This window comes from Odocoileus virginianus, chromosome 13, assembly GCF_023699985.2.
Source record: "Odocoileus virginianus isolate 20LAN1187 ecotype Illinois chromosome 13, Ovbor_1.2, whole genome shotgun sequence".
NCBI classification, from domain to species: Eukaryota; Metazoa; Chordata; class Mammalia; order Artiodactyla; family Cervidae; genus Odocoileus; species Odocoileus virginianus.
The window spans coordinates 941,624-967,385 of NC_069686.1; the positions used below are offsets into that span (position 1 = coordinate 941,624).

The window sequence follows — 25,762 nt, forward strand, 5'->3', positions numbered from 1 at the left end:
GAACACATGTAGTTATCAGTACCAAGCTGGGGACTTAAGGGAAATACTGCAGATCTCCAGTGTTTTCTCTCTGTGCAGTTCTTTCCTCTCTGGTACTCTGTTCTGGGAATTCTTTCTGCCTCTGTCTCCCTGAATTTTTAGCTTAATTCCCCTCAAATCTAGGACTGTTTTGGGCCTGGACATTCTCTCCAGGCATGAAGATGGAGCTTTGTAGGGCTTGTTGTTGTTTAGTCTCTTTGTCATGTCCAACTCTCTGAGACCCCATGGACTATATAGCCCGCCAGGTTGCTCTGTCTGTGGATTTCCCAGGCAGGAATACTGGAGTGGGTTACCATTGCCTTCTTTACGGATCTTCCAGACCCAGGGTCAAACCCATGTCTCCTGCATTAACAGGTGGGTTCTTTACTACTGAGCCACCAAGGAAGCTTTTAAGTAGGGTTTACCTCATTTGTTTTCAGATATTCAGACATCACTTTCCTTTACTGCTTGGTGGTCCAGTATGTTGAAAACTTATTTCATATACTGCAGTTGTTTTTCTATACTTATTTCAGGTAGAAGAGTAAATTTGGTCCCTCTTACAGCACCTTACTCAAAGTGTAATTCTCCTGGATGGCTATTTTGGCGTCATTTCAGTTCAGTTCAGTCACTGAATTCTGTCTGACCCTTTGCAGCGTGCCATAGATGGCAGCACGCCAGTCTTCCCTGTCCATCACCAGCTTCCAGATCTTACTCAAACTCCTGTCCATCGAGTGCGTGATGCCATCCAACCATCTCATCCTCTGTCCTCCCCTTCTCCTCCTGCCCTCAATCTTTCCCAGCATCAGGGTCTTTTTAAATGAGTCAGTTCTTCACATCAGGTGGCCAAAGTATTGGAGTTTCAGCTTCAACTTCAGTCCTCCCAATGAATATTGAGGACTGATCTTTAGGATGGACTGGTTGGATCTCCTTGCAATCCAAGTTACTCTCAAGACCTTCTCCAACACCACAGTTCAAAAGCATCAATTCTTTGGTGTTCAGCTTTCTTCACAGTCCAACTCTCACATCCATACATGACTACTGGAAAAACCATAGCTTTGACTAGATGGACCTTTGTTGGCAAAGTAATATCTCTGCTTTTTAATATGCTGTCTAGGTTGGTCATAACATATCTTCCAAGGAACAAGCGTCTTTTAATTTCATGGCTGCAGTCACCATCTGCAGTGATCTTGGAGCCCAAGAAAATAAAGTCTCTCACTGTTTCCATTGTTTCCCATCTGTTTGCCATGAAGTGATGGGACTGGATGCTATGACCTTAGTTTTCTGAATGTTGAATTTTAAGCCAACTTTTTCCCTCTCCTCTTTCACTTTGATCAAGAGGCTCTTTAGTTCTTCTTCACTTTCTGCCATAAGGGTGGTGTCATCTGCATATCTGAGGTTATTGATATTTCTCCTGGTAATCTTGATTCCAGCTTGTGCTTCATCCAGCCCACCATTTCTCATGATGTACTCTGCATATAAGTTAAATAAGCAGGGTCACAATATACAGACTTGACTCCTTTTCCTATTTGGAACCAGTCTGTTGTTCCATGATCAGTTCTAACTGTTCCTTCCTGACCTGCATACAGATTTCTCAGGCGGCAGATCAGGTGGTGTGGTATTCCCATCGCTTTCAGAATTTTCCAGTTTGTTGTGATCTGTAGTCAAAGGCTTTGGCAAAGTCAATAAATCAGAAGTAGATGTTTTTCTGGAACTCTCTTGCTTTTTCAATCATCCAATGGATGTTGTCAATTTGATCTCTGGTTCCCCTGCTTTTTCTAAATCCAGCTTGAACATCTGAAAGTTTACAGCGCATGTACTGTTGAAGTCTGACTTGGAGATTTTTGAGCATTACTTTGCTAGTGTGTTGTAGAGTGCAGTTATGTGGTAATTTGAGCATTTTTTTTGGCATTGCCTTTCTTTGGGATTGGAATGAAAACAGACCTTTTCCAGTCCTGTGGCCACTGCCGAGTTTTCCAAATTTGCTGGTATATTGAGTGCAGCACTTTCACTGCATCATATTTTAGGATTTGAAATAGCTCATTTGGAATTCCATCACCTCCACTAGCTTTGTTCGTAGTGATGCTTCGTAAGGCCCACTTGACTTCACATCCCAGGATGTCTGGCTCTAGATGAGTGATCCTGGTTATGTGGGTCGTGAAGATCTTTATATAGTTCTTCTGTGTATTCTTGCTACCTCTTCTATTCTGCTTCTGTTAGGTCCATACCATTTCTGTCCTTTATTGTGCCCATCTTTGCATGAAATGTTCCCTTGGTATCTCTAATTTTCTTGAAGAAATCTCTAGTCTTTCCCATTGTATTTTTTCCCTTTATTTCTTTGCATTGATCACTGAGGAAGACTTTCTTATCTCTCCTTGATATTCTTTGAAACTCTGCCTTCAGATGGATATATCTTTCCTTTTCTTCTTTGCCTTTTGCGTCTTTTCTTTTCTCAGCTTTTTGTAAGGCCTCCTCAGACAACCCTTTTGCCTTTTTGCATTTCTTTTTCTTGGAGATGATCTTGATCACTGCCTCCTGTACAAGGTCACAAACCTCCATCCATAGTTCTTTAGACACTCTATCAGATCTAATCCCTTGAATCTATTTGTTACTTCCACTGTATAATCGTAAGGGATTTGTTTTAGGTCTTAACTGAATGGTCTCTTTTAGCTTAGATGATTAAAGAAGTTGTCCACAGAGGTGTCTTTAAACTGAGATTTGAATAAAAGGAAGCAAGCATTTATGTTAATATCTTTTAGGACAGAACACTGTGCATTAAGAAAAGTTAGTCTAAAGCAAGAATGGAGCCTCACTTTATTTGTTCAAAGAACCAAATAGAGTCTACTGTCTGAATCGGGGGCAGAGTGATATACTATGCTCTTCCAGAGATACACAGGGAACTCAGGTAAAGAGTTTGGATTTAAACCTAAATATTATGGGAAACTGTGGGAGAATTTAAAGCAGAGAGTGACGTGGTCTGGTATACATTCTGATACCATTCTGACTGCTTTAAGGAAAATGGATTGTAGGGGTACAAGAGTAATGGCAGAGAGGCTTGTTAGAAGGTTATCACATTAATCTCTGGTATATAATACTGTAGCCGCTGATCACATACGACTATTTAATTTAAATAAATTCAGTTCCTCAGTTGCACCAGCCACATTGCAAGTGTTTAATACCCATATCTGTTTAGTGGCAGCATAGATTAGAGAACATTTTTATCATCAGAGAAAATTCTGTTGAGCAGCACAAGTCTAGAGAGAGATAATTTTAGGCTTGGAGTGATAAGAAGCTGTAAAGTTGGAATAGAGAGGATATATTTGGAAAATGTTTTGGAGTTAACTTGTGATGTAGTGAATCAGGAATAATTCCAAGGTGTTTACTAGTGCTGCTAGATGGCTGTAAGGCCACTAGAGAAGGAGCAGTGTGGCTGGAGGGATGTGACTCAAGGCTTGTGTTTGCCATGTTATATCTGGGATGCTTATTATCTGTGTGGTTAAATGCAGATATGAGAGTTCATATCCAGGGGGAAAAATCATAAATAGATAGATAGATTTGGGTCTGTATTGGGCTGCCATAGCAAAATACTAAGACTGGGTAGCTTAAACAACGTTTATTTCTCCCACTTATTCCTCGCACTAGAGGCAGGAAGTCCAACATCATAGTGTTGGCAGATTTGGTTTCACCCAAGGCCTCTCTCCTAGACTTGCAGAGAGCTGCCTTCTCTCTGTGTCCCTTTCTCTTGGAGTCTTTCCTCTTCTTAAAAGACACCAGTCCTATTAGATAAGGCCCCACCCTTCAAACCTCATTTAATCTTAGTTACTTCTTTAGAATCCCCTTCTCCAAATTGTCACATTGTGGGGCTAGGACATCAGCTTAAGATTTTGGGACACAATTTGGGATACAGTTCAGTCCATCACATCGATGTTATCTAAAGCTGTCAGAGCTAAGGAAACATGTGTAGTGGGGAGCGGATAGTCTATGATGAGGCCAAGGTACAGCAGCGTGTGCAGGCCCAAGGGAAGTGAAGCCAAGAGGGGACTGGAAGGAGGCAGCCACTGACGCAAGGGGCGAGGGAGAACGTGGGGCTCTGGAACAGATGAGAGCGCTTCAGGATAGAGGTGGTTTTGCTTGGGCAGAGTGCTCCTGAGGTTCAGGGGTAAGTGGGGATGAACACTGAGGAACAGAAAGATGACCAAAGTGCTGGGGGTATAGTGAGTGAATGGTAAGAGATGTGATTGAGAAAGTGGTAAGGGGTCTTGAAGACTGATAAAGGTTTTAGTTTTAATCTAAAAGAAATGGGCAGTCATGGAAGACTTTTAAGCAGTGGAATGCAAGACTCATCAAAATTTGTGTTATTAAGATAATTTTAAAAATTCAGTCAGACAAGAACATTAAAAAAAGGTTTATGTTATTAAAAAGATCACTGGCTGTTGTGTAGAGAACTGTCTAGAGGAGGAAGCAACAGATGATAGTTGTTGATGGAGGGTTAAGGGGTGGTACAGGAGGAGGTTTGAGTCTGGATAGTTGTACCCTTTATTGGGCTGGGTGAACGGGATGAGGGTGTTGGGGGGTGGGCAGGGGTTATGAATTCAACTTTAGACCTATGTTGTTTGAGATGTTGAGAGATATTTCTATTTACAGTAACATGCCACTGATGCTTTCAAGTCTAGGAACTTGGCAAGTAGACCTGGAAAGAATTTGAATGCTTATATTTTTATCTCAGCTTACTTAATTGAAGTGATTTTGAAATAGATAGCTTTTAAACCTAGAGGGTCAAGCTTGTTTAAGAAGCTCTTAAACACCAAAAAGTAGTATATTGACAAGTATTTGCATATCTGCTGTTTTTAGTTGTTGCCAGTAGAGAGAATAAGGGAATTTTTTTTAAGGGACTTTTTTTAATCCTCATGATTAAGGAAAGAATAGGTGCAAATTCTGTTGATTAGGTATAAACTTGTTCATGTATTAGAACTAATGGTTATCACATCACTGTAAGTATCTTGAATATTAGATATTTGACTGTATAGAAATGGATTAAATGCTAGTAATAATTCACCACATAATAGCCACAGATTATATTTTTCTCTGTGCTAATCATTTGGACAGAAAATATTTGTTTTCAAATATTTCAAATCCTTGGAGATTCTTTAAAAGTAGTAGTAAAGATAAGAAATTTAGGTAAATATTTATCAAGTAGTTACATGGAAAACATTGTGTCATCAAATCCTTTATTGTCTTCTATAGAAATGAAACATGAAAAATTTGAAAAATATCCCAATTAAGTTAGCACAGTTTATAGCAAGTCTTGTGATATTGTGTTGTGTGTGTTGTGTTAGAGTACCATGGTATAGTAATAATGTTTTAATATAGATTCAGACCCCAGAGAAAAATGGCTCTTTGATATAAAGAGAGCTGCAGTTATCTCTTCCATTTGAGTCATTATCTCTGTTTGTTTTTAATTACAGGGCTATTTCCTGATGTGGGTGGAGGTTATTTCTTGCCACGACTTCAAGGAAAACTTGGGTACTTCCTTGCATTAACAGGATTCAGGCTGAAAGGAAGAGATGTGTACACAGCAGGAATTGCTACACACTTTGTAGATTTTGAAAAGGTAATTACTTGGATGGCTGCACTTTGTGTTGTTGGAATAACTCATATTGCATGGGGAGGTGGTATACGTGTTTGGGATAACAGTTTAACAGTATAACAGTATAAGTGTTTGGCAAACATGGGTCTGAATCCTGCATCTGCCCTTAAAGCTGTGTGACCTTGGGGAAGGTGCTTAAGCTCTTCAATCCTCAGTTTTGTATGCAAAATGGAGATAATTATATCTAGATCCAGGGCTGTTTTGCCTGGTACCTCCAGTGAGTATCTTTTAATGAATAATTATAGTCTGTGTAAAAAAAAAAAGTAATATTTTAAGAAAGTCTAATGTATAAAAATCTGAATTTATAAAAGAAGAAGGCTGAATGCTGAAGAATTGATGCTTTTGAACTGTGGTACTGGAGAAGACTCTTGAGAGTTCCTTGGATAGCAAGGAGATCAAACACGTCAGTCCTAAAGGAAATCAACCCTGAATATTCATTGGAAGGACTGATGCTAAAGCTGAAGCTCCAGTACTTTGGCCACCTGATATGAAGAGCCAACTCACTGGAAAAGATCCTAATTCTGGGAAAGATTGAAGGCAGGGGGAAAGGGGGTGACAGAGGAGGAGATGGTTGGATGGCATCACCAACTCAATGGTCATGAGTTTGAACCAGTTCTGATAGATAGTGAAGAACAGAGAAGTTTGGTGAGCTGCAGTCCATGGGGTTGCAAAGAGTTGGACATGACTTAGTGATTGAACGACAGCAGTGGCTTTTATAAAGATATTTTTGAAAGGTTCTCCTGTTAGTTTCCCCAGTGCATTTAAAAGTTTGTAAAATATGATCTTAAAAACTCTTCTAAAAGGGTATTTGTTGTAAGGAACCCATATTACTTACCTTGGTCTTAAAAAATTTTTTTAAGCCACATGGTCAGTTTTCTTAGCACAGGATAGCGTAGTGGCAAAGGATGTGCAGATGGACAGTCTGGTTTTATATCCTAGCTTGAATTTAGCCTCTTTAGCTTGTTTTCCCATCTCCAAAGTGAGGACAGTAGTCTTATCCTAGCAGTTGAAACTCATTGTGTTAAATGTAACAGAAACCACAGTTCAAGTTGGTTTTGCCTCAGAATTCTCAGCAAGAGATTTGAGATTTATTCTTCAACTAGTTTAGCTCAGTCTGATTCAGCTGGCTTGTATAATGCCTGAATCATGTGGGTGGGTGGAATACACTGACTAATCTCTCCCAGCCCCTGGAACTGTGGGGGTAAAGTCAGCTTCCCAGGAAACTCAGGGATTTCTGATCTTGCAGGAGGAGTGTTAGGAGATAGCAGAGGGAATGTTATTAAAATGTATGAATGTATACAAAGTTGAAGGTTGTCCCTGTAACGCTGACATGAGGGCCTTTCATCACATTTGCCTGAGTTTTCAGATCTTTATGGGCATCTTCGGTCGCATTGAGTAGGTGGCTGTCTTATTCTTCCCCGAGCTATAACAGGGCGCAAACAGGGGCACTCCGTTATCTACTCTGGAGGGACACTCTTGATTATAGTGGAATTTGGTTAAGGCTGGTGGGGAGAACTGAACCACAACCCTTCCTTTTTTTTGTCAGTCTGCCCAGTAGTATCTGCAGTGCATCGGCTGCCATTTACAGGGCCTGCAGCAGATAACAGAAATGAGTAACACACATTGGGAATGAAGCTAGGGGTAAAAAAGATAAAAAACCACCTGGATCACCTGACAGAGTAGAGTATGATAAGTCTGCAAACAGAACACAAAGAAAGGATTCAATGGACTGAAAGGAGGAAGAGCTTACTTATAATAAAGGACTGAAAGTTTTCTCATAGAGGTTGCAGTTCAACTTGAATCTTAACAGGCCAACTGGGCCTTAAGTCAGGAGAGGGTTTTCTGGATAGAGGAAGCTTTAATGAGCAAGCCCATAGCGGTAGGAAAGCATTAGCTTTGTTTTAGAAACAGTAAAAAGTCCATTTGGCTGATCTTAGGAATAGGTATGTGAGGGATATAGATGGAGAGCTGTTGGAAGATGGAGGGAACAAAAAGTACCCACCAAACTGTGATACTGACAGTATCTTGAGACCAAAACACTGAGGCAAGTGTCTCTGTATAATCATTGGGTCAGTTTATCATAGGATAACGTACTCTCAGGGTGGGATCGGGTGGACGGGGATCTTGCAGCATTCACAGCTGAGGGGCCAGTGGGACGGTTTTATAGTTGACCTTTGGATATGGGGGTGTGTGCTTGGAAACAGGACATGGATTCCTAAATCAGGATTTATGAATGGTTAATTCATTTCTGGGCTTCCCTGGTGGCTTAGATGATAAAGAATCTGCCTGCCATGCAGGAGAAACAGGTTCTATCCTTGGGTTAGAAAGATCCCTTGAAGGAAATGGCTACCCACTCTAGTATTCTTGCCTGGGGAATTCCATGGTGGGCTTCCCAGGTGGTGCTAGTGGTAAAGAACCTGCCTGCCATTGAAGGGGATTTAAGACGTGGGTTTGATCGCTGGCTTGGGAAGATCCCTTGGAGGAGGGCATGGCAACCCACTCCAGTATTCTTGCGTGGAGAATTCTATGGACAGAAGAGCCTGGCGGGCTACAGTCCATAGGGTCGCAAAGAGTCAGACACGACTAGAGCAACTTAGCACACACATGAGTTCCATGGCATCTCTTGGGCACTGGGAGTATGTTATCGAGAGTCTTCATCATCGTCTGGGGACTTAACAGACCTTGAAGACCACCTGGCCTTAATGATTATTAAGACATCATTTAATGATGTCTGTTAACTACAGAGCACTTGATAGAGAAGGGGTTACTGACCACCTGGCCTTAATGATTATTAAGACATCATTTAATGATGTCTGTTAACTACAGAGCACTTGATAGAGAAGGGGTTACTGCCCAGCACAGCCCTGGTAGGGTCGGTGGGAGAACAGAAGAAAGTGTATGGGCGCAAGATGGCATCAGTTATGTTAACAGCTGTTCAAGAGTTAAGTGTGGCTGTATTATAGAGCTGTGCCTTGACTCCAGTAACCATTAGTCACATGTGGCAGTTTTTAATTAAAATCGATTAAAGTAAAATTTATAGTGAGATCTTTGGTTGCAGTAGCACATTTCGAGTGCTCAATAGCCAGAGGGAAACAAAGATGAATGTCTCTATTTCTCCTCTTCAGTTTTTTTCATCTTCATCCATTCCTTGCAAGGCAGCATTTGCTTTGTGGGAATGTGTGTGCCTTCAACCTAAGTGAAAATTGCCTTCATTGACTCAGCTGAAAAGAGAGTGTCATAATTTTAAGACAAGGATTTTTATTAAAAAATAAGATTTCTTTTAAAAAAAATTGTGTTTCTATGGGTTTTTAAATGTTTTCCTTTCTTTCCACCTGTAGTTGGGCATGTTAGAAGAAGATTTGTTAGCCCTGAAATCTCCTTCAAAAGAAAATATTGCAGATGTCTTAGAAACTTACCATGCAAAGGTAATCTTGTCAGTATTCTAACCTCAGATTTTAACTCATGGGAAAGGGGGAGTGACTGAAAAATTAGAAGTTGATGAATATTATAGTTTGTGAATATAAATAAACACACTGGGATTCATTTATGTTAAAACCTGATAGGAGTGTCAGTGTTTCACAATTGTTAGGACAGCCGTCTGAGAAGATGACTTTTTACCTGCAGCTACATGGCTTGTTTTCTCATTGCTGGTGAATTTCAGGGCACAGCCTCGTGATTGGCCCTTGCAAGGGCTTTTTACAACACACTGTGACTTTTCTCTAATGTAGGTTCAATGTAGATGCTACTTGTGGAGCTGCTAAAGTGAAACTCTGGTATATGTCTGAATATAATAATGAAGTACATTGCAGTGTTTTCTTTTAATTGCTTATGTAGCCTACCTTATGTTTTCTTTTGAGCACTGAGAATCTATAAAGATGCTACATGACTTCTAGTTAAAAATGATATCAATAGATTGAATATATGCTCCCTCCTGAACCCCACTAAAATTATAATAAAGGAATAGAAAAGGCAGGAATCCACAAAGAGAAGCAGAACAGAAGAGGAGACAGTGGCAGGTATGAGATGTCACTATTTTGGAAGCTTGAAAGTGGAAGGATGAGGGCAGCTACTTATCCTTCAATGGGGGAAGCCAATAAGCAAACCAATTCTTGCTGTGGACTCTTTGTAGGTACCAAGGCTCTGACAGGGCCTCGCTGGCTAAGGGCAGGGCAGATGTTCTACTGAAAAGGTGCAGAACATATTAAATGGGAAGAATGCTGGCCTCTTTTCCTGGTTGGCTCCTAGAATTCTTACATACCATCTATCTAGTTTGGGCACCCATAACAAAAATGCTGTAGACCTGTGGCTTAAACAACAGAAGTTTCTCATGGTTTTGGAGGTTGGCAAGTCCATGATCAAGGTGCCAGCTGATTAGGTTCCTGGTGAAGGCCCTCTTCCTGTTCTGCAGATGAATGCCTTCCTGCTATATCCTCACACAGCAGAGAAAGGAAGCTCTCTCAGGGCTCTGCGTATAAGGGCACTAATCCCATCCTGAGGGCTCCATCCTCTTGACTTAGTTACCTCCCATAGGCCTCACCCCCCACATACCATCACATCGGAGTTAGGGTTTCAATGTGAATTTTGTGGGGACACAAACATTTAGTCCATAGCGCCATTCCACTCCCAAGCAGTTCATTAGAAGGAAAAGAAAATGTGTAGCTATTGACACTCGAGGACCCCGCTAATGAAAGAAACATTCGGGCCTTTGTGTGATCACCTCATAATGTATACATAGTTGACAGTTCTGTAATTGCAATTGACATTACAAAGCTTCTAAATTTTAGTACTTCACACAGAAAAACAAGGACTGTCAGGCATTAAAAACCAGAGATTGGCCAAAAAAGGTACTTGAAGGGAGTAGACAGTGCAAGGAAAAGGAAACTAAACAATTACAGATTTGGCTGTGTTTTTTTTTTTAATCTTCAGATAGGAGGAAAATATTTTATCTGTGAAATAACAGCTGTTACTAAGACAAATAGTTAAAGAATAAAAAAGATATTTAAAATATGACAGTGAAAGGGAGAAGAAAAACCCACAATAGATTAGACTAAAATTGGTGGATGAGGAAAACTCTAAGAGGATAATAAGATGAAAAATGAAGAGAAAGGAAAATTATTCCAGGAGGTCCAATATCTTAACTGTCAGGAATTTGTAATAGAGGATAGGAAATATTTAGAGAAATAGTTCCCCCTCACCCTAACATTACCTAGAACTGAAAAACATGTGTAGAGATTCATGGGCCTTGAATACTTAGTGCTGTGAATATGAATGCAAGCCTGTGAGGGTTTCATCAGAGTTTGTCAAAGCATTTGACAGTCTCTTATGTTGCCAAGTTGGATAAATGTGGGATGGATTATAGTGTGTGGAGGTTGAAGGGCCTTATCAGAGAGTTCTGATAAGTGTGTGGCTGTTGGTCTGTAAGTAAAGTCATTTTGGCCTTATTCAGTGTTTTTTTTTTTTTTCAGTTATTTGGATAAGAATGTTGATGGCATTTTGATCAGATTGATTTGAAACTAAGAAAATAAGTTGGGTAAACATGTGGGCAAAAAAAAAAAACACTTAAAGTTCAGAGTAACATGTTTAATGTAAAAATATGAAATTTGATCGATATATGGGGAAACATTCCATGTGTTTCCTTTATTCTCTCACTACTACCATGTTCACAACATGTCTGACGCCAGACATGTTTGTTTTCCACATATTAGGCAGTTCTCCACAACACCAGCTGGGTGTCTTGTGACTCATTTCAGTGCTAACACTGCCTACCTGAGGTTACCATCAGATCACACAGCTCACGGGTCCGGTCCCACAAGATGGACCGTCCTTTAGACTCCAGGTTGTCACCTGTACTTCTCACTGACTGGCAGTAAACCGGGGTTCTCATGATCCCCTCCTTGGCTTTGCTAATTTGCTAGAATGACTCATAGAACTCAGGGACACACATAGCATTTATTGGTTTATTATAAAGGATACGATGAAGGATATGAATGCACCGCTCAATGAACAGATACACTGGGTGAGGTCCAGAAGGGCCCAAGCCCAGGAGCTCCGTCTCCATGAAGTTGGGGTGAACCACTCTCCCTGCATGTTTATCACCTTGGAAGCTTTCCAGACCCCATCCTTTGGAGTTTTTACAGAGGCTTCATTACATAGAGACAGTTGATTAAATCATTGCCCATTGGTGATCAAACTCAATTTCCAGCCCCTTTCCCTTCACTGGAGGTGGAGGAGGGGGAGGTGTGGGAGAGTGTGGACAGTGAGGGATGAGACTCAAAAGTTCCCTTGGTTGGTTCCCCCGGGACCTGGGGGCTTTCCTCAGGAACATAAACAAAGGTATGATTGAAAAGGGCTTGTTGTGAATAACAGAAGACACCCGTTTCATGAGGACAAAAGACCAAATATTATAACAAAAGATGCTCCACTTATGGATTTCCATGGGTTTTTGGGAACTGTGAGCCTGGAATAAATGGCCAAATATATGGGTGAAGACCAGCTACATATTTTTTATTTTAAATCACAATGTCACAATAGAGTTAATTGAATTTCAGTCCAGGGTACCCAATTCATAAGTACAGGATGGGAGAAATGTAGCCTAAAATGGCACCAGTTTAAAAAAAGTCTTAACTGTTCAGTTGAAACCAGAAGCGTAATAAGACTGCGCCCAAACTAAGCCAGAGCTGTTGCAGGAAGGGGGACCCCTTCCAGGGCCTGACAGTGGGCTTTTGTCTAACACTCAGAAATGCATTACTGAGGAGACACACGGGCTGACAAAGCAAGAGATTTTTCTGGCAAGGGGTGCCCTGATGGAGAGCAGGAGGGTAAAAGAGCCCAGAACTGCCCTGCCCCGTGGCTTGCAGTCTCGGGGTTTATGGTTTGGGACTAGTTTCTGGGTTGTCTTTGGTCAGTCAGTCTGATTCAGAGTCCTTCCTGGTGGTCTACACATTGCTCAGCCAAGGTGGATGCCAGTGAGAAGGGTTCTGGGAGATGGTAGGACACGTGGCATCTCCTTTTGATCTTTTCTGATGCTTCTGGTTGGTAGTAAACTATTAGTTCTGTGTTCCTTACTAGGACCTCCTGTCCTGAAACATCTCACGCAGATGGTGCCTGGCCAGGGTGGGTAGTTTCAGTTAGTGTGCTTCCCCCAACAGTTAGTCCTGTTGTAAAGAGCATTGTTTCCAAAACAAGCCGGGGTCTGCAGATCCTTGTGCTGTGCTATGATTCAGCCACGCCTGCAGCTAAGGTACTGTACCACACTCCTGGAGAATGAACTTCATAAACCCCTTAGTACGTAAGGTGGCTCCGGATTGTAAGGGGACTCAAAACTGCACTGTGCAAGAAGAGATTAACTCAGGGGGATTAACTAGAACTATAAACAGGAGAGGGTGGGTTTTTGGTCCAGAATTTTTTTTTTAATCCTAATTATAGTTTTTCACGCACTCATGAGTTCTTTTCTGAGGTAGTGTTTTTCCCCTGGAGGTCAATGCTGTGGGAACATCAGAGATGTGGTGGGAATTTCTGTATCAGAAATTGGGGCAGGATGACTTCTCAGGTCCCTTGCAATCCTTAAATTCACTGACACACTTTGATGATGACATCATCATGTACAATGCCTACAAATAAAAATACAAAAACAGTTTTTTTTTGCTGTTGATACTTTTATCAAGTGCTAGTCTGGAATAATACATAGTCTGACTTTTGAACATACAGTGGTAGTTATTTATGAGATTGGATGTAATTTTAACTGAAAGTTATAATTTCCCTCAAAATATATCATTAAATATGGTGAAAATTTTAAAGGTTTACAAAAATTTGTATTACTTCAAATTAATTAAAGGTTTTCTTTTCAAACAGTCAAAGATTGGTCAAGACAAGCCTTTTGTACTTGAGGAACACATGGACAAAATAAACAGGTACTTAAAGAGAGATCTCAATTATATCTGTTCCTTTGGAAAGACTATATTAAGTTGAATTTACTGACACTGTAATTGTGCTGTTTGACAGTGCACTGAATTCTGAGATAAGATAACAATAGTGTTTGAAAGTGGCTTCCTGCCCACTCTTTCAGGGGAAAATAAATTAATTATATTTAAGTAATCTATCATGCTGTTTCATTTTATCACAAAACATCTTTCTTTTTCTTTAATGGGGAAGAGAGGCTGGAAAATAACAATTAACTTGTCTTTTATCTTTGTGAAGTCATCTTCTCTGAAGGGCATATCAAGCTGGTCAGCAAAAAGTTTTGTGCAGTGTTTGAGAGACTGACAGATTGACTGAAACATAGGGGGAGGGAAAAAACCACTGGGATGTAAGGCAACCAGCTTTATACTTTAGAAGCATCAGTTTTTTTTTAATAGTTCAGATGTCATTTATGTATATATAGTAGATTCAAGAAAGCAGAAGAGAAAATTTAGGCTTTATTCATATTAGTGAAGGTAGATTGCAAACACATACCCAGAGAGGCAGTATTTTATTTCATCATCCTATAGTATAGGTTGGAAATTTTTTTCATTTTTGAAATAAAGTTTAAGGGAAATCTATGTTTAGATTCATTGCTATCATGGAAAGAAGAAATAGCTTGCATATTATTGAAGTCATATGTTTCCTTTTTTTAATAGTTGGTTCTCAGCTAATACTGTGGAACAGATTGTTGACAATTTACAGCAAGACGGTTCATCTTTTGCCCTGGAGCAACTGAAGGTAATAAATAGATTGTTTCTGCCTGGAGTGTGGTGAATTCTTGTGGTAGAGCAGCCTCTGAGAGGTGTCAGAGCTCTGTGGTGTGGACATAGCCCACTGCGCAGTGTTTTTTCTGGACTCCCTTGAGCATCACAAAGTGGTTCCACAAAACCTTTACCCAAACTCAAGGGCCTTGTCTACCCACTGGATATTGACAGCAAAGCTAAGCTGTTTTTAGGTTCTTTGAATGGAACAGAGAAGGACTTCATAAGCATGCTTCATCTCCAGTAGTCCTTTTTGTCTTGAGGGAGAAATGTTCAGGGACATTTTTATTAGAAGGGTTGGATTGATGGACAGCAGTCACCTTATAATTTATTGCAATTGTGACATTAAAATGTGAGTTATATTAAACTTGCAACATGTCAGGATATGGTCTTTTTAGCAGAAAGTTTAATAAGAAAGTGATCCCTTTTAAACTAGCAAGAGGCTCCATCTTCAGCCACAGCTGAGTGCTTAGTGGTGTTCCCCAGTGTTAGCACCCTTTGGTCTTTCTTCAACATGACTCATCTTGTGACAGCAGAAGAAAGCTGTTTCTGTGTAAATGAGTGCACACTGGACACTGACATTTGTGGAGCCATCATGTGACTGTTAAACTTATTTTAGACTTCTAGACAAAGTGAAGAAAAAGTATGTTTCCTTATCCTGAAAAGACAAGGTGGCTTCTCATTATCTGATAGTATTTTTCAATTTATAGGTATAGCATTTCAGTTGTCAGATAACTTACTGACAGAAGTTTAAGTTAAATCTTACCTGTAAAGATGAAAACGTTTCCTCATTCTTGAGGGAATGTTAATTTGTCTCTTAGGATCTTATTTAGTATGGGGATTTTATTAACTTTTAAAGTGAAAGTGAAGTTGCTCAGTCATGTGAGACTCTTTGTGACCCCATGGACTATAGTCCAGCAGGCTCCTCCATCCATGGGATTCTCCAGGCCAGAATACTGGAGTGGGTTGCCTTTCCCTTCTCCAGGGGATCTTCCCAACCCAGGGGTTGAACCCAGGTCTCCCACATTACAGGTGGATATTTTACCAGCTGAACCACAAGGGAAGCCCCAAATAGCCATAGATTTCCCTAATTCACAAAAGTAATGTTACCATTAACAACTCTCAGGAATGTTTGCATAAATGTTGGTAATCATTTTCTATTTCAAGGATTCTGACCTGGAAGTTGATTCTCTTGATTTCAGAGCAACACTGAAACCAGCATTCCTGGCCCCGCCTCCCCCCCTCCCACCCCCAATAGTGTTAAGTATGCACTCGGCAGTTTCATTTGAAAGTAGTCATGGGGCAGCATATTATCTCATAGGCTATATAGTACCACTTTAAGGCAGTACAGAAAAGCAACTAGCCGTATTGTTTTAAAACCACTGGCCTACCCCAAAACTGAGGGGTGGAACTTTGATCAGTTTTCCTCCCATTCCTCTGGCAGCATGTTTATTCTGCATTCAGAGGAGGCTACTTGGCAAATCACCTATCACAGCTAGGATCAGCACTGAGCACTCTCACAGGAAGGACCGATGTTCATTTTTATTCAGTTGACCTGCTCTGGTGAATGAATGTGGCTCCACATATTAGTATCTGGTGGGTATAACATGATATGGGGATCAAAATTTCCCGCTGAGGCTTCCCTGACAGAGTTTAGATATAGGGCTCCTTTTAATTATGTCAGCCAGAACACACACCAGAAAACAACCCCGAAGGAGGAGATAGTTGTTAGTGCTTCAGTGACAGGGTTGCCGATCATGTGTTTGAACAAATTTTAAAGAAGATTCTAACTCTGTCAGTAAACCTCAAGGATTGCTCCTAACCCTGTGGGCTTTTCAGGGATTCCTGTCTGTCTTCTGCAAGCCCTAGTGATCTAGGCTGTGCTGATGCTGGAAGGTGCAAACATCTGCTCTGTCTTAGGGGTTCTTTTCTCTCCTGGATTGTCCATGAGGAAGGACAGAATTCTTTTCAACATTCTTGTTTATCATTAAGTAACATAAGGTTTTTCTTTAATCCTTTCTTTAGATTTTTAGCTACTAATCACTGTTGGGCTTCCCTGTGGCTCAGCTGGTAAAGAATCCACCTGCAACGCGGGAGACCTGGGTTCACTCCCTGGTTTGGGAAGATCCTCTGGAGAAGGGAAAGGCTACCCACTCCAGTATTCTGGCCTGGAGAATTCCATGGACTGTATAGTCCATGGGGTTGCAAAGAGTCAGACACGACTGAGCAACTTTCACTTTCACTATAGGATAACATATGGGCTTAAAAAATGATTTAGGGAAGTGGTAAATTCTTTACAACTGATGGAATTTTCATTGTACCTTATTTTATGGCTTCTAATGTGCTTTCTTAGATTTTCCTCTTAAGTTCCAGTATACCATTTTTCATTATTTAAATAATGCTTAAGGTTGGAATTCATCAAACCTCCTGTCCTTATGGAGTACGTTATTCATGGTGCCAAGAATTTATTTGGCTGTGTCGGGTCTTAGTTGTGACACGTGGGATCCTTACTGCATCATATGAGGTTTTTGTTGTGGCCTCTCTGGGTGTGCTTCACGGGCTCTAGAGTTCACGGGCTCAGTAGTTGCAGCATAAGGACCTAGTTACTCCACAGTATATGGGATTCTAGTTCCCCCACCAGGGGTTGAACTGGTGACCCCTGCATTGCATGGCAGATTCCCTGGATTGCCAGGGAAGTCCCTTCTGAACCACTTTTAAGTGTACAGTTTAGCATTGTTAAGTATATTCACGTTGTTGTGCTGCCAATCTCCGGAATATTTTCAGCTTGCAAAACTGAAACATTATACCCATTAAACCATAACTCCTCATGTCCCTCTCCTCCCAGTCCCTGGCAACAACTATTCTACTTTCCTTTTCTGTGAATTTGACTACACTGGACACCTTGCATAAGTGGAATCATACAGCATTTTTTCCTATTGTGACTAGTTTACTTCACTTACCATGATGAGATACCAAGGTTCATCCATGTTGTAGCTGGTACCAGAATTTCATTCCTTTTTAAGGCTTAATAATATTCTATTGTATGTTTATGCCACATTTTGTTTATCCATCCATCTGGAAGCATTTGGGTTGCTTCTGCCTTTTAGCTTTTGTGAATAAAGCTGCTGTGAACATGGGTGTACAAATATCTGCTTTTAATTCTTTGAGTACACACCCAGGAGTAGAATTGCTGCATCACATGGTAGTTCTATTTTCAATGTGTTGAGGACCTCTGTACTCCTCCCCATAGCAGGTGCACCACAGACAACAGTACACAGAGGTTTCCATTCTTCTGCATCCTTGCCAACGCTTGTTATTTTGTCTTTCTTTTTTTTTCTCATAACCGTACTAATGACTGGGCGGTGATACATCATTGTGGTTTTTATTTGCATTTCCCTAGTGGTTGGTGATATGGAACATCTTTTCCTATGCATATTGACCATTTGTATTTTCTTTGGAGAAATGTTTAAGTTCTTTGGTCATTTTTAAATTAGCTGTTGGTTTTCTTGGTGTTCAGTTGTAGGTTGTGCTCTCCTGTTTCAGTCTCCCTTTTCTGTTAATGAGACATGCAGGCTTGCCAAAGTAAAGAAGGTTCTTGGGGGCCAATCAGAGAAGTATTTCTTTTCCAGGATTACAAGTGATGTCAGTAATCAAAGGAATCATAAGTAGGAGAGGTTGAGACTACCTGCCTCACCTCAATTCTCAGCAAGAACACTAAGCCTTAGGAGCACTGAGGAATGAGGTTCACGGCTAAGAGAGGCAGAGAAGCAAGAGCAGGGAGCAGTGAGTCAGATTAGAGCCCAGAAAGGTGGTCTGAGCAAATGACCAGGGAATCCAGTGTTGCTTTGGACTTGTCCTCTAGGTGTTTTCTTGTTACTGATGTAGGACAGCCTGCTGTGTTAAAGGCTTAGAGAGAGGGCATGTACGTTCCTTTGCCAGTACTAGAAAATTTATTAGAGTCTTAGGTATTTCTTCTCTCTAATCACCAATGTGAGATTTATGTGTGTTTTTATTTTACAATGCTCATTTCACGAAGAATAAAATGAAACTGTTTTTACTTGAAGAAGTTAACATACACCAGTATGACAAGCCTCTTTAAAGAATTCGTGCCCTGAAAAATTGGAGGAAAAATAGGAAAACTGAGAACATTAACCAGGGCATAGATTTTAAGAAAGAGTAGTAGCACAGTATTAAAAAGAGAAACTTAAAAGATTACTAGTCTTTCTGTAAGCTTTGAGAATTACCTGTATACTGTACTATTTAAGAATAAAGTGACCTGTATTCAGAAAATTTGCTACAGGAATTGTTCTTCTGCTGTAAACAACTAGAGAACTGGACAAAATGTATAAAATAAGTATTTTGGACAAAGCAGGCAGCACGTGTGATTCCTGAGAGAAGGGAAACAAACAAGAGAGCCCTAAGACTGACTCAGCTTTCTTCTTGGAGGAATTTCCAGGATATTGATCTGTAAATGTTATGGGTAAAACTCCACAAGACCAGGGAAAGAGTCACAGGAAAACAATAGTTTGAATAGTTAGCAAGGCTCACACAGGTCTGGGAAGTGTTCACATTGCCATGAGCCAGAAGGTTTACACTTGAGCAGTGGGGATAAATTAATACTAGAGTGAAACTTGCTCTGAACTCCCAGGATAATTTAGTGGGGAGAAGAAAGCCTTTTCAACAGATGGCTCTGAAACAAGTGGCTATCCATATGCAAGACAAAAAATGGTTATTGGCTCTTATTTTGCCCTTGTAGGGAGGAAAAATTTCTCCATCCTCTTAGGTTCTCTGGCTGGTCTAGGAATCTCACTGACATAAGACAGATCAATGGGAAAAGATTTTATTAAATTTTTACATGTACATGGATGTATGTACAAGAGAATGAAGACCTGAGGGATGACCAGAGCAGGAAGCTTTCATACCTTTTAGATAAAAAAGACAATACATTTGTGAAGAATTGACAAGACAAAGAACTTTTTGTTAGGAGTAGTACATGGTGAAGAAGTAAGCAAGGCTTATTTGTTCAGATTTATTGGCCCCAATGGAGAAGGAAATGGCAACCCACTCCAGTATTCATGCCTGGAGAATCCCATGGACAGAAGTGCCTGATGGGCTACAGTCCATGGGGTCTCAGAGTCAGATATGACTGAAGCGAATTAGCACGCACCCATTGGCCCCAAATTCCCTGTTTCTGGTGATCAGGATGTCTTCCTTCCTCCTGGCACAGGGAGGGTACCTTTCACATGGGGGTTGCATCTCCTGCTTTCAGGAAGAAAAGGAGGGTCAAAGTGCCCTTCTTATACCTATTGGTTCCCAAATGCCTTTAACTCAATAATCAGTATGCCACGGTGGCATATCTTGAGGTAACATGCTTTGAGGTCCTTCACACCCAGATGCAGTTCAAAATGGATTACAAACCTAAATGTAAGCACTAAAACTGTACCACTCTAAAGGAAAGCATAGGAGAAAATCTTGGTGACTTTGGGTTAGATAAGATTATCTTTTAATGTGAAAAGCTGGAACTGCAAAAGAAAAAAAAGTTGATAAATCTTTATTTAAAGTCAAACACTTTTCCTCTTTGAAAGACACTATCAGGAAAATGAAGCAACACTTTGGGAGGAAATATTCGTAAGACATGTATCTGATAACAAGACCTAAATCCACCATATGTGAAGAACTCTTATGACATAAGAATGTAAACACAACTAAAAATGGGAAATGTGGACATTTCACCAAAGAAGATATGCAAATGGCTAGGAAGCACATGAAAAAATGCTCGGCATCTTTATTATTATTATTGTTATTAAAAAAATATATCTGTGCCAGGTTTTAGTTTTGGCTTGATGGATTTTTAGTTCCCTGACCAGGGATTGAACCCAGGCCCCCTGCAATGGGAGCATGGAACCTTAGCCACTGAAGACGAGGGTAGTCCCTCAAGATCTTTAATCTTTAGGAATATGCAGATTAAAGCCATGATGAGATGCTGCTGAGCATCTACTAGAATGGCTAAGATTTAAAAGGTTGATAGCACCAACACTTGGTGTTGGTAAAGATGTGGAGCACTTATATCTCATATTTCTGGCAGGAAAGCAGTTTGGCAGTTTCTTATGGAGTTAAATGTACACTTACTGGAAAAATCCAACAATCCTGCTTCTAAGGATTTACCAAAGAAAAATATAAACATATGTCTACACAGGTGCTTGTACTTACATGTTCATAGTAACTTTGTAGTTGCCCCAAACTGGAAACAATCCAATCCCTGGCAGTGTTGAATGAGTAAACAGATTGTGATAAATTCATACAGTGGAATATTATACTCAACTATAAGAAGGGATGAGTTGGTACATTAAAAGCTTGGATGAATTTCAGAAGCATTATGCCAAGTGAAAGAAGGCAAACACAGAGGATTACTTAATGTATGATTGTATTTTTATGAAATTCTAGAAAAGTCAGAACTGTAGGCACAGAAAACTGTTGTTCTGTGATAGAATTGAGGGAAGTAGAACTCTTTGGGGTGATGGAAATGTTCTATATCTTTATTGTGGAGGTAGTTGTACAACTGTATACCTCAAAATTTGTAGACCTAAATTCACTTAAAATGAGTGAATTTTATCATATGTAAATTATACTTCAGTAAAACTAATTATTTAAAAAATAAAATGATATGCCAAATTGTGTTTTAAAGTTTGTGCTATAGAAGTAGGCATTAAATTTGCTGCAGTTTGCTTTTTCTAGGACATTTGAGGTTATTTGTAGTCTTTACTGTTAGAAATAATGCTGCTGTGAACAATTTGGTCTGTGTCTTCTGGTAACAAAGATATGCATTTCTGTATACACCTAGGAGTAGTTCTGCAAAATCACATGTGTTGTTAAAAGATACACTGAGGGATATTAAAAATTTTAAGAGTTTATTTGAGCAAAAATTGATCCAAATGGGCAAAGTCTTTTATGGAAAGGAGGTGGAAGCAAAGCTTATTTGATTGGCTGTAGCTTAAGCAGTAGCTTTATTTGGGAAAGCCTAAATTGGTTGTTTATGATTGGTTGTCCTTAAATTTAGATTTTTTTTTTAAAGTTTAGATTTTTAAACTTGAGGCATTACAGCCTTAGATTTTGGTTTGCTTACAGGCTACTAAAGCATTAAGAGCACTTCAGTTGGATGGCCTCTGTTTAATTTAACAGTATGTACATTTATGTTGGTTACTGTCAAGAAGTTTTCTAATATGGTTGTACCAATTTACCTTGCATAGTAAGTTGCTCCACATTCTCACCAATACTTGAGATTACTTGTCTTTTTCATTTAGTCACTTTGATATATGTAAAATAGCATTGCATAGTGGTTTTAATTTGCATTTCCCATGATGACTAATAAGGTTGAGTATCAATTCATACCTTTATTGATTGTGTGGTATCCTTTCTTGTGAAGTGTCTATTCAATCTTTTATTATTACTGTTAATCTGTAGGAGTTATTTCTATGGATGTGGATGTTTCTATCCATATTAAGTCCTTTATCCAGTACATAAGCTACATATATCTTCCTCCTATCTGTTACTTGCCTTTTTTCTCTCTTAATGGTGGCATTTATTTCTATTCAAAATGTGTGAAGAAGGTATCCTGAAGATTTGGGGCAGACCCATAAATGGGAGATTTCATTAAAGACTCTTTACATTAATTGACCATAATGTAGGACAGGAGTTTGTTATTTGGGGGTTTTGATATCTGTTGTTTTAACTATGTTATTATTCTTACTAACTTCTTAAAAAGTGATTGGATATATTATTTTAGATTTTTCTTTAAAAAATTAAAAATCCAACTGTATACAGTGTCTCTAATTAGTATTCCTTACTTTTTATTTTCTAAGTGTCATTTCCCCTTGTAGAAAACATTACTTCTACTCAAAATGGTTTCTATATTTTTTCAAATAATTTGTTTTGACCTGTTTAGCACTGATTTATTTCTCTTGTGCCTTGCAAGTATTTTAAAATATCTGCTATTCAAATTAAATGATTAACTAATTTCTATTGTATGAACAAATGATATATTCTTCTTCTCTGACCTCTGTAATTTGAAAACTACATTGAATACTTCTTAAGTGAATACTGCCTGTGACTTCGAGAAGGCAATGGCAACCCACTCCAATACTCTTGCCTGGAAAATCCCATGGAAGGAGGAGCCTGGTAGGCTGCAGTCCATGGGATCGCACAGAGTCGGACACGACTGAAGCGACTTAGCAGCAGCAGCAGCAGCAACCTGTGACTTACTGAAGCTTTTCTCCATGGCATTTTTAACAGTTCAAAGAAAGTTTTTATTTTTTTATACTTTTTAAATTAATTAATTTATTTTAAGCTATTTTTTCTTTTGTATAGTTATTGACTCATTGGAAAATACCCTGATGCTGGGAGGGGTTGGGGGCAGGAGGAGAAGGGGACGACAGAGGATGAGATGGCTGGATGGCATCACCGACTCGATGGGCATGAGTTTGAGTGAACTCTGGGAGTTGGTGATGGACAGGGAGGCCTGGCGTGCTGCGATTCATGGGGTCGCAAAGAGTCGGACATGACTGAGCGACTGAACTGAACTGAACTGAAGCAATTTTTTTCTTTTGTATAATTATTTATTTATTATTTATTATTTTTGGCCGTGCTGGGTCTTCGTTGCCATGGGGCTTTGCTCTGGTCGCGGCAAACAGGGACTGCTCTTCGTTGTGGTGCATGGGCTTCTCACTGCGGTGCCTGCTCTTGTTGGAGAACGTGGGCTCCGGGTGCACGGGCTTCCTTAGTTGCTGCTCATGGGCTCAGTAGTTGTGGCTTCCGGCGTCTAGAGCAGATGCTCAGCTTTTGTGGCAAACAGACTTAGTTGCTCCGCCGCCATGGGAGCTTCCCGGATCAGGGATCAACCCTGTGTCTCCTGCATTGGCAGGCAGATTCTTTTCTTTTTTTTCATTTATTTTTATTAGGAGGCTAATTACTTTACAACATTGTAGTGGTTTTTGTCATACATTGACATGAATCAGCCATGGATTTACAAGTATTCCCCATCCCAATCCCCCCTCCCACCTCCCTCTTCACCTGATTCCTCTGGGTCTTCCCAGTGCACCAGGCCCGCGCACTTGGCTCATGCATCCAGCCTGGGCTGGGGCAGGCAGATTCTTTAGCGCTGAGCCGCTAGGGAGGCCCCAAAGACTTTAAAATAGTGACTTTGGTTTTTTAATGGAAGGATTAGAGAGTTCATCTCATAGTATGCTAATAGATTGGGAATATTCTGTAGTCTTTCATCAGAAGAGAGCAGGATTATATGCATTTATATTTTTTCCTATACCTTTATATATTCTTTTGAGTTAGGTGAAGAATAAGCCAATTTGTTGCCTTTAATTAGCTTCTTAAGCTCTCAGTTCCTGTTCATTGTCTTTACCCTCTATTTAATGTCAGTATCAGCTCTACTTTTAATGCATTTTTAAAGAGTAAAATGATCTAAATTTACTTGAATTTCTGTTAGTGTTCCTTCTTTTGAGATTAAATCTGACAGAATTTAGAGAACGTTTTATGTATTTTTTTTTTAATAAAGAAAAAATGATCTTTGTGGTACTGGACTAAAAACTTTTGTTCGGTGCTTTGCCAGGATTAGGCTAAGGCATAATCTTACTTTTGTGAGATTTTGTTGTATGAAGGTATTGTTAAGGAGCAAATTTTAATGTGATTTGTATCAAAACTTGGCTAGTTTATTATTAAAAAGTAAAGGGAGTATTGGGCTAAAGCTAGTAAAAAAAAATTCTTTTTTTTCTTTAATAGGTAATTAATAAAATGTCTCCAACTTCGCTAAAGATCACACTAAGGCAACTCATGGAGGGGTCTTCAAAGACCTTGCCGGAAGTATTAACTATGGAATATCGGCTGAGTCAAGCTTGTATGGTAAGAATTTTTCTTTATTTTCATTTTCTAGTTGTGAAAGTCATATATGTTCATTATAGAACATGATAAATATAGAAAATTTATAAACAAGAAAATTGAAACTGTCTGTAAACCTACTCTGTGAAAATACAGTGGGCCAGTTAGCTTAAGGTGTGTGGAAATACTAGATTGTTAAGCCTTTATGAAATAGCAGTTACATTTGCATGTAATTGTAAGAAGGACTCTGACCTCTTGAAATTCAAATAGAAATTATAACCATTTTCAGAAATTATATGCCATTTTCAGGCACAGGCAAGAAGCATAAATTCTCTAAATCTAAATATATATAAAATGGACAAAGGGAAGTTATTAGTCAGTTACATGTTTCAGTTAATAGACTAGCATTAAAATACCATTATGGATACACTTTAAATAGGCAATAATCACATAGAATATTATTGATTTCATGAAATATTTCAGTCATAGTGATTTCTTCTTCCAGATAAATTCTTTTAAAGCAAAATTATCTCTTTTGTGTTATGTGTAGAGAAGCTTTGCATTAATAAACTCATTGCCTAAAGGAAATATTATGTTTAATATTTAGAAAGCAGATATACCTAATGGACTTCCATGTCCTGGAATATTATTGTGAAGATACTCAAAATAGTTCATACAATCATAAATTAAGCTCTATTAGTCATATCTTGAGGTTACTCCATAGGATGTAAATTGCACTGAGGTCTTTTATTATGAGTCAGTACTATGCTTGGTACTTTATATGCATTCTTTCCATTAAATATTACACTGTCTCTAGAAAGCAGGTATGATTATTGTTTCCACTTTGCAGCTGAGGAAACAGTGGCGTAGAAAAGTACCCTGCTTAAGGTGATGCAGCTGTTCAGTGGCACAGACATGGCAGGTGAAGCCAGGTGGGCAGAGTCTTGACGACCACCCGGGACACCTCGCCCAGTCCCTGTTTTTCACGTTTAGTGCACTGACTGGATGGGTTGACTCCTTCCTTCCTTCATTCTCCCAGCAAATACATTAGCCAAATGCCAGGCACTGTGCTGCGTATTATGCTGTTGTATGTCCTTGTTCTCATGTAATTTATAGCTTCCTGAGACTATAAAGAACAAATAAAATAAGTAAAATAATTACCAATTGTGGTAAGTGCTCTAAAGGAGACATACAAGGTTGGTGATAGAGTGATGTGGGGAAAAGAGGGAATAAGTAGAGATAAGTAGGTCCAGGAAAACATCTTGAGATTGTTAGCTCACCTGTGACCTGAAGGGTGAGACATGAGCATGTTGAAAAGCCTTGTGGGTTTCAGCAGGGAGTGGTTTGGTTTGATTTGTTTCAAGAAGGTAATTATTCCTGCTGAGCGATGATGGGGCTGGAGGGGTTTCAGAGTGGGGGTGAAGATCAGATACGAGTTTACTGCAGTAATCCAGGTGCAGAATAGTAGTGGCTTAGACTCAAGTGGTGGCAGTGGTGA

General features: G+C 39.6%; 1 protein-coding gene across 9 annotated transcripts in view; it reads left to right on the forward strand.

Moving 5' to 3' along the window:
- The window catches only part of HIBCH (3-hydroxyisobutyryl-CoA hydrolase), a 121,278-nt gene that overhangs the window by 77,700 nt on the left and 17,816 nt on the right, over positions 1–25,762 (forward strand). For all 9 annotated transcript variants that reach the window (XM_070475865.1, XM_070475869.1, XM_070475868.1 and 6 more), the window contains 5 exons: positions 5,481–5,626; positions 9,001–9,087; positions 13,514–13,572; positions 14,278–14,359; positions 24,169–24,288. In XM_070475865.1, coding sequence (XP_070331966.1) covers positions 5,481–5,626; positions 9,001–9,087; positions 13,514–13,572; positions 14,278–14,359; positions 24,169–24,288 — 494 coding nt within the window. The remainder of the gene's footprint in view (positions 1–5,480; positions 5,627–9,000; positions 9,088–13,513; positions 13,573–14,277; positions 14,360–24,168; positions 24,289–25,762) is intronic.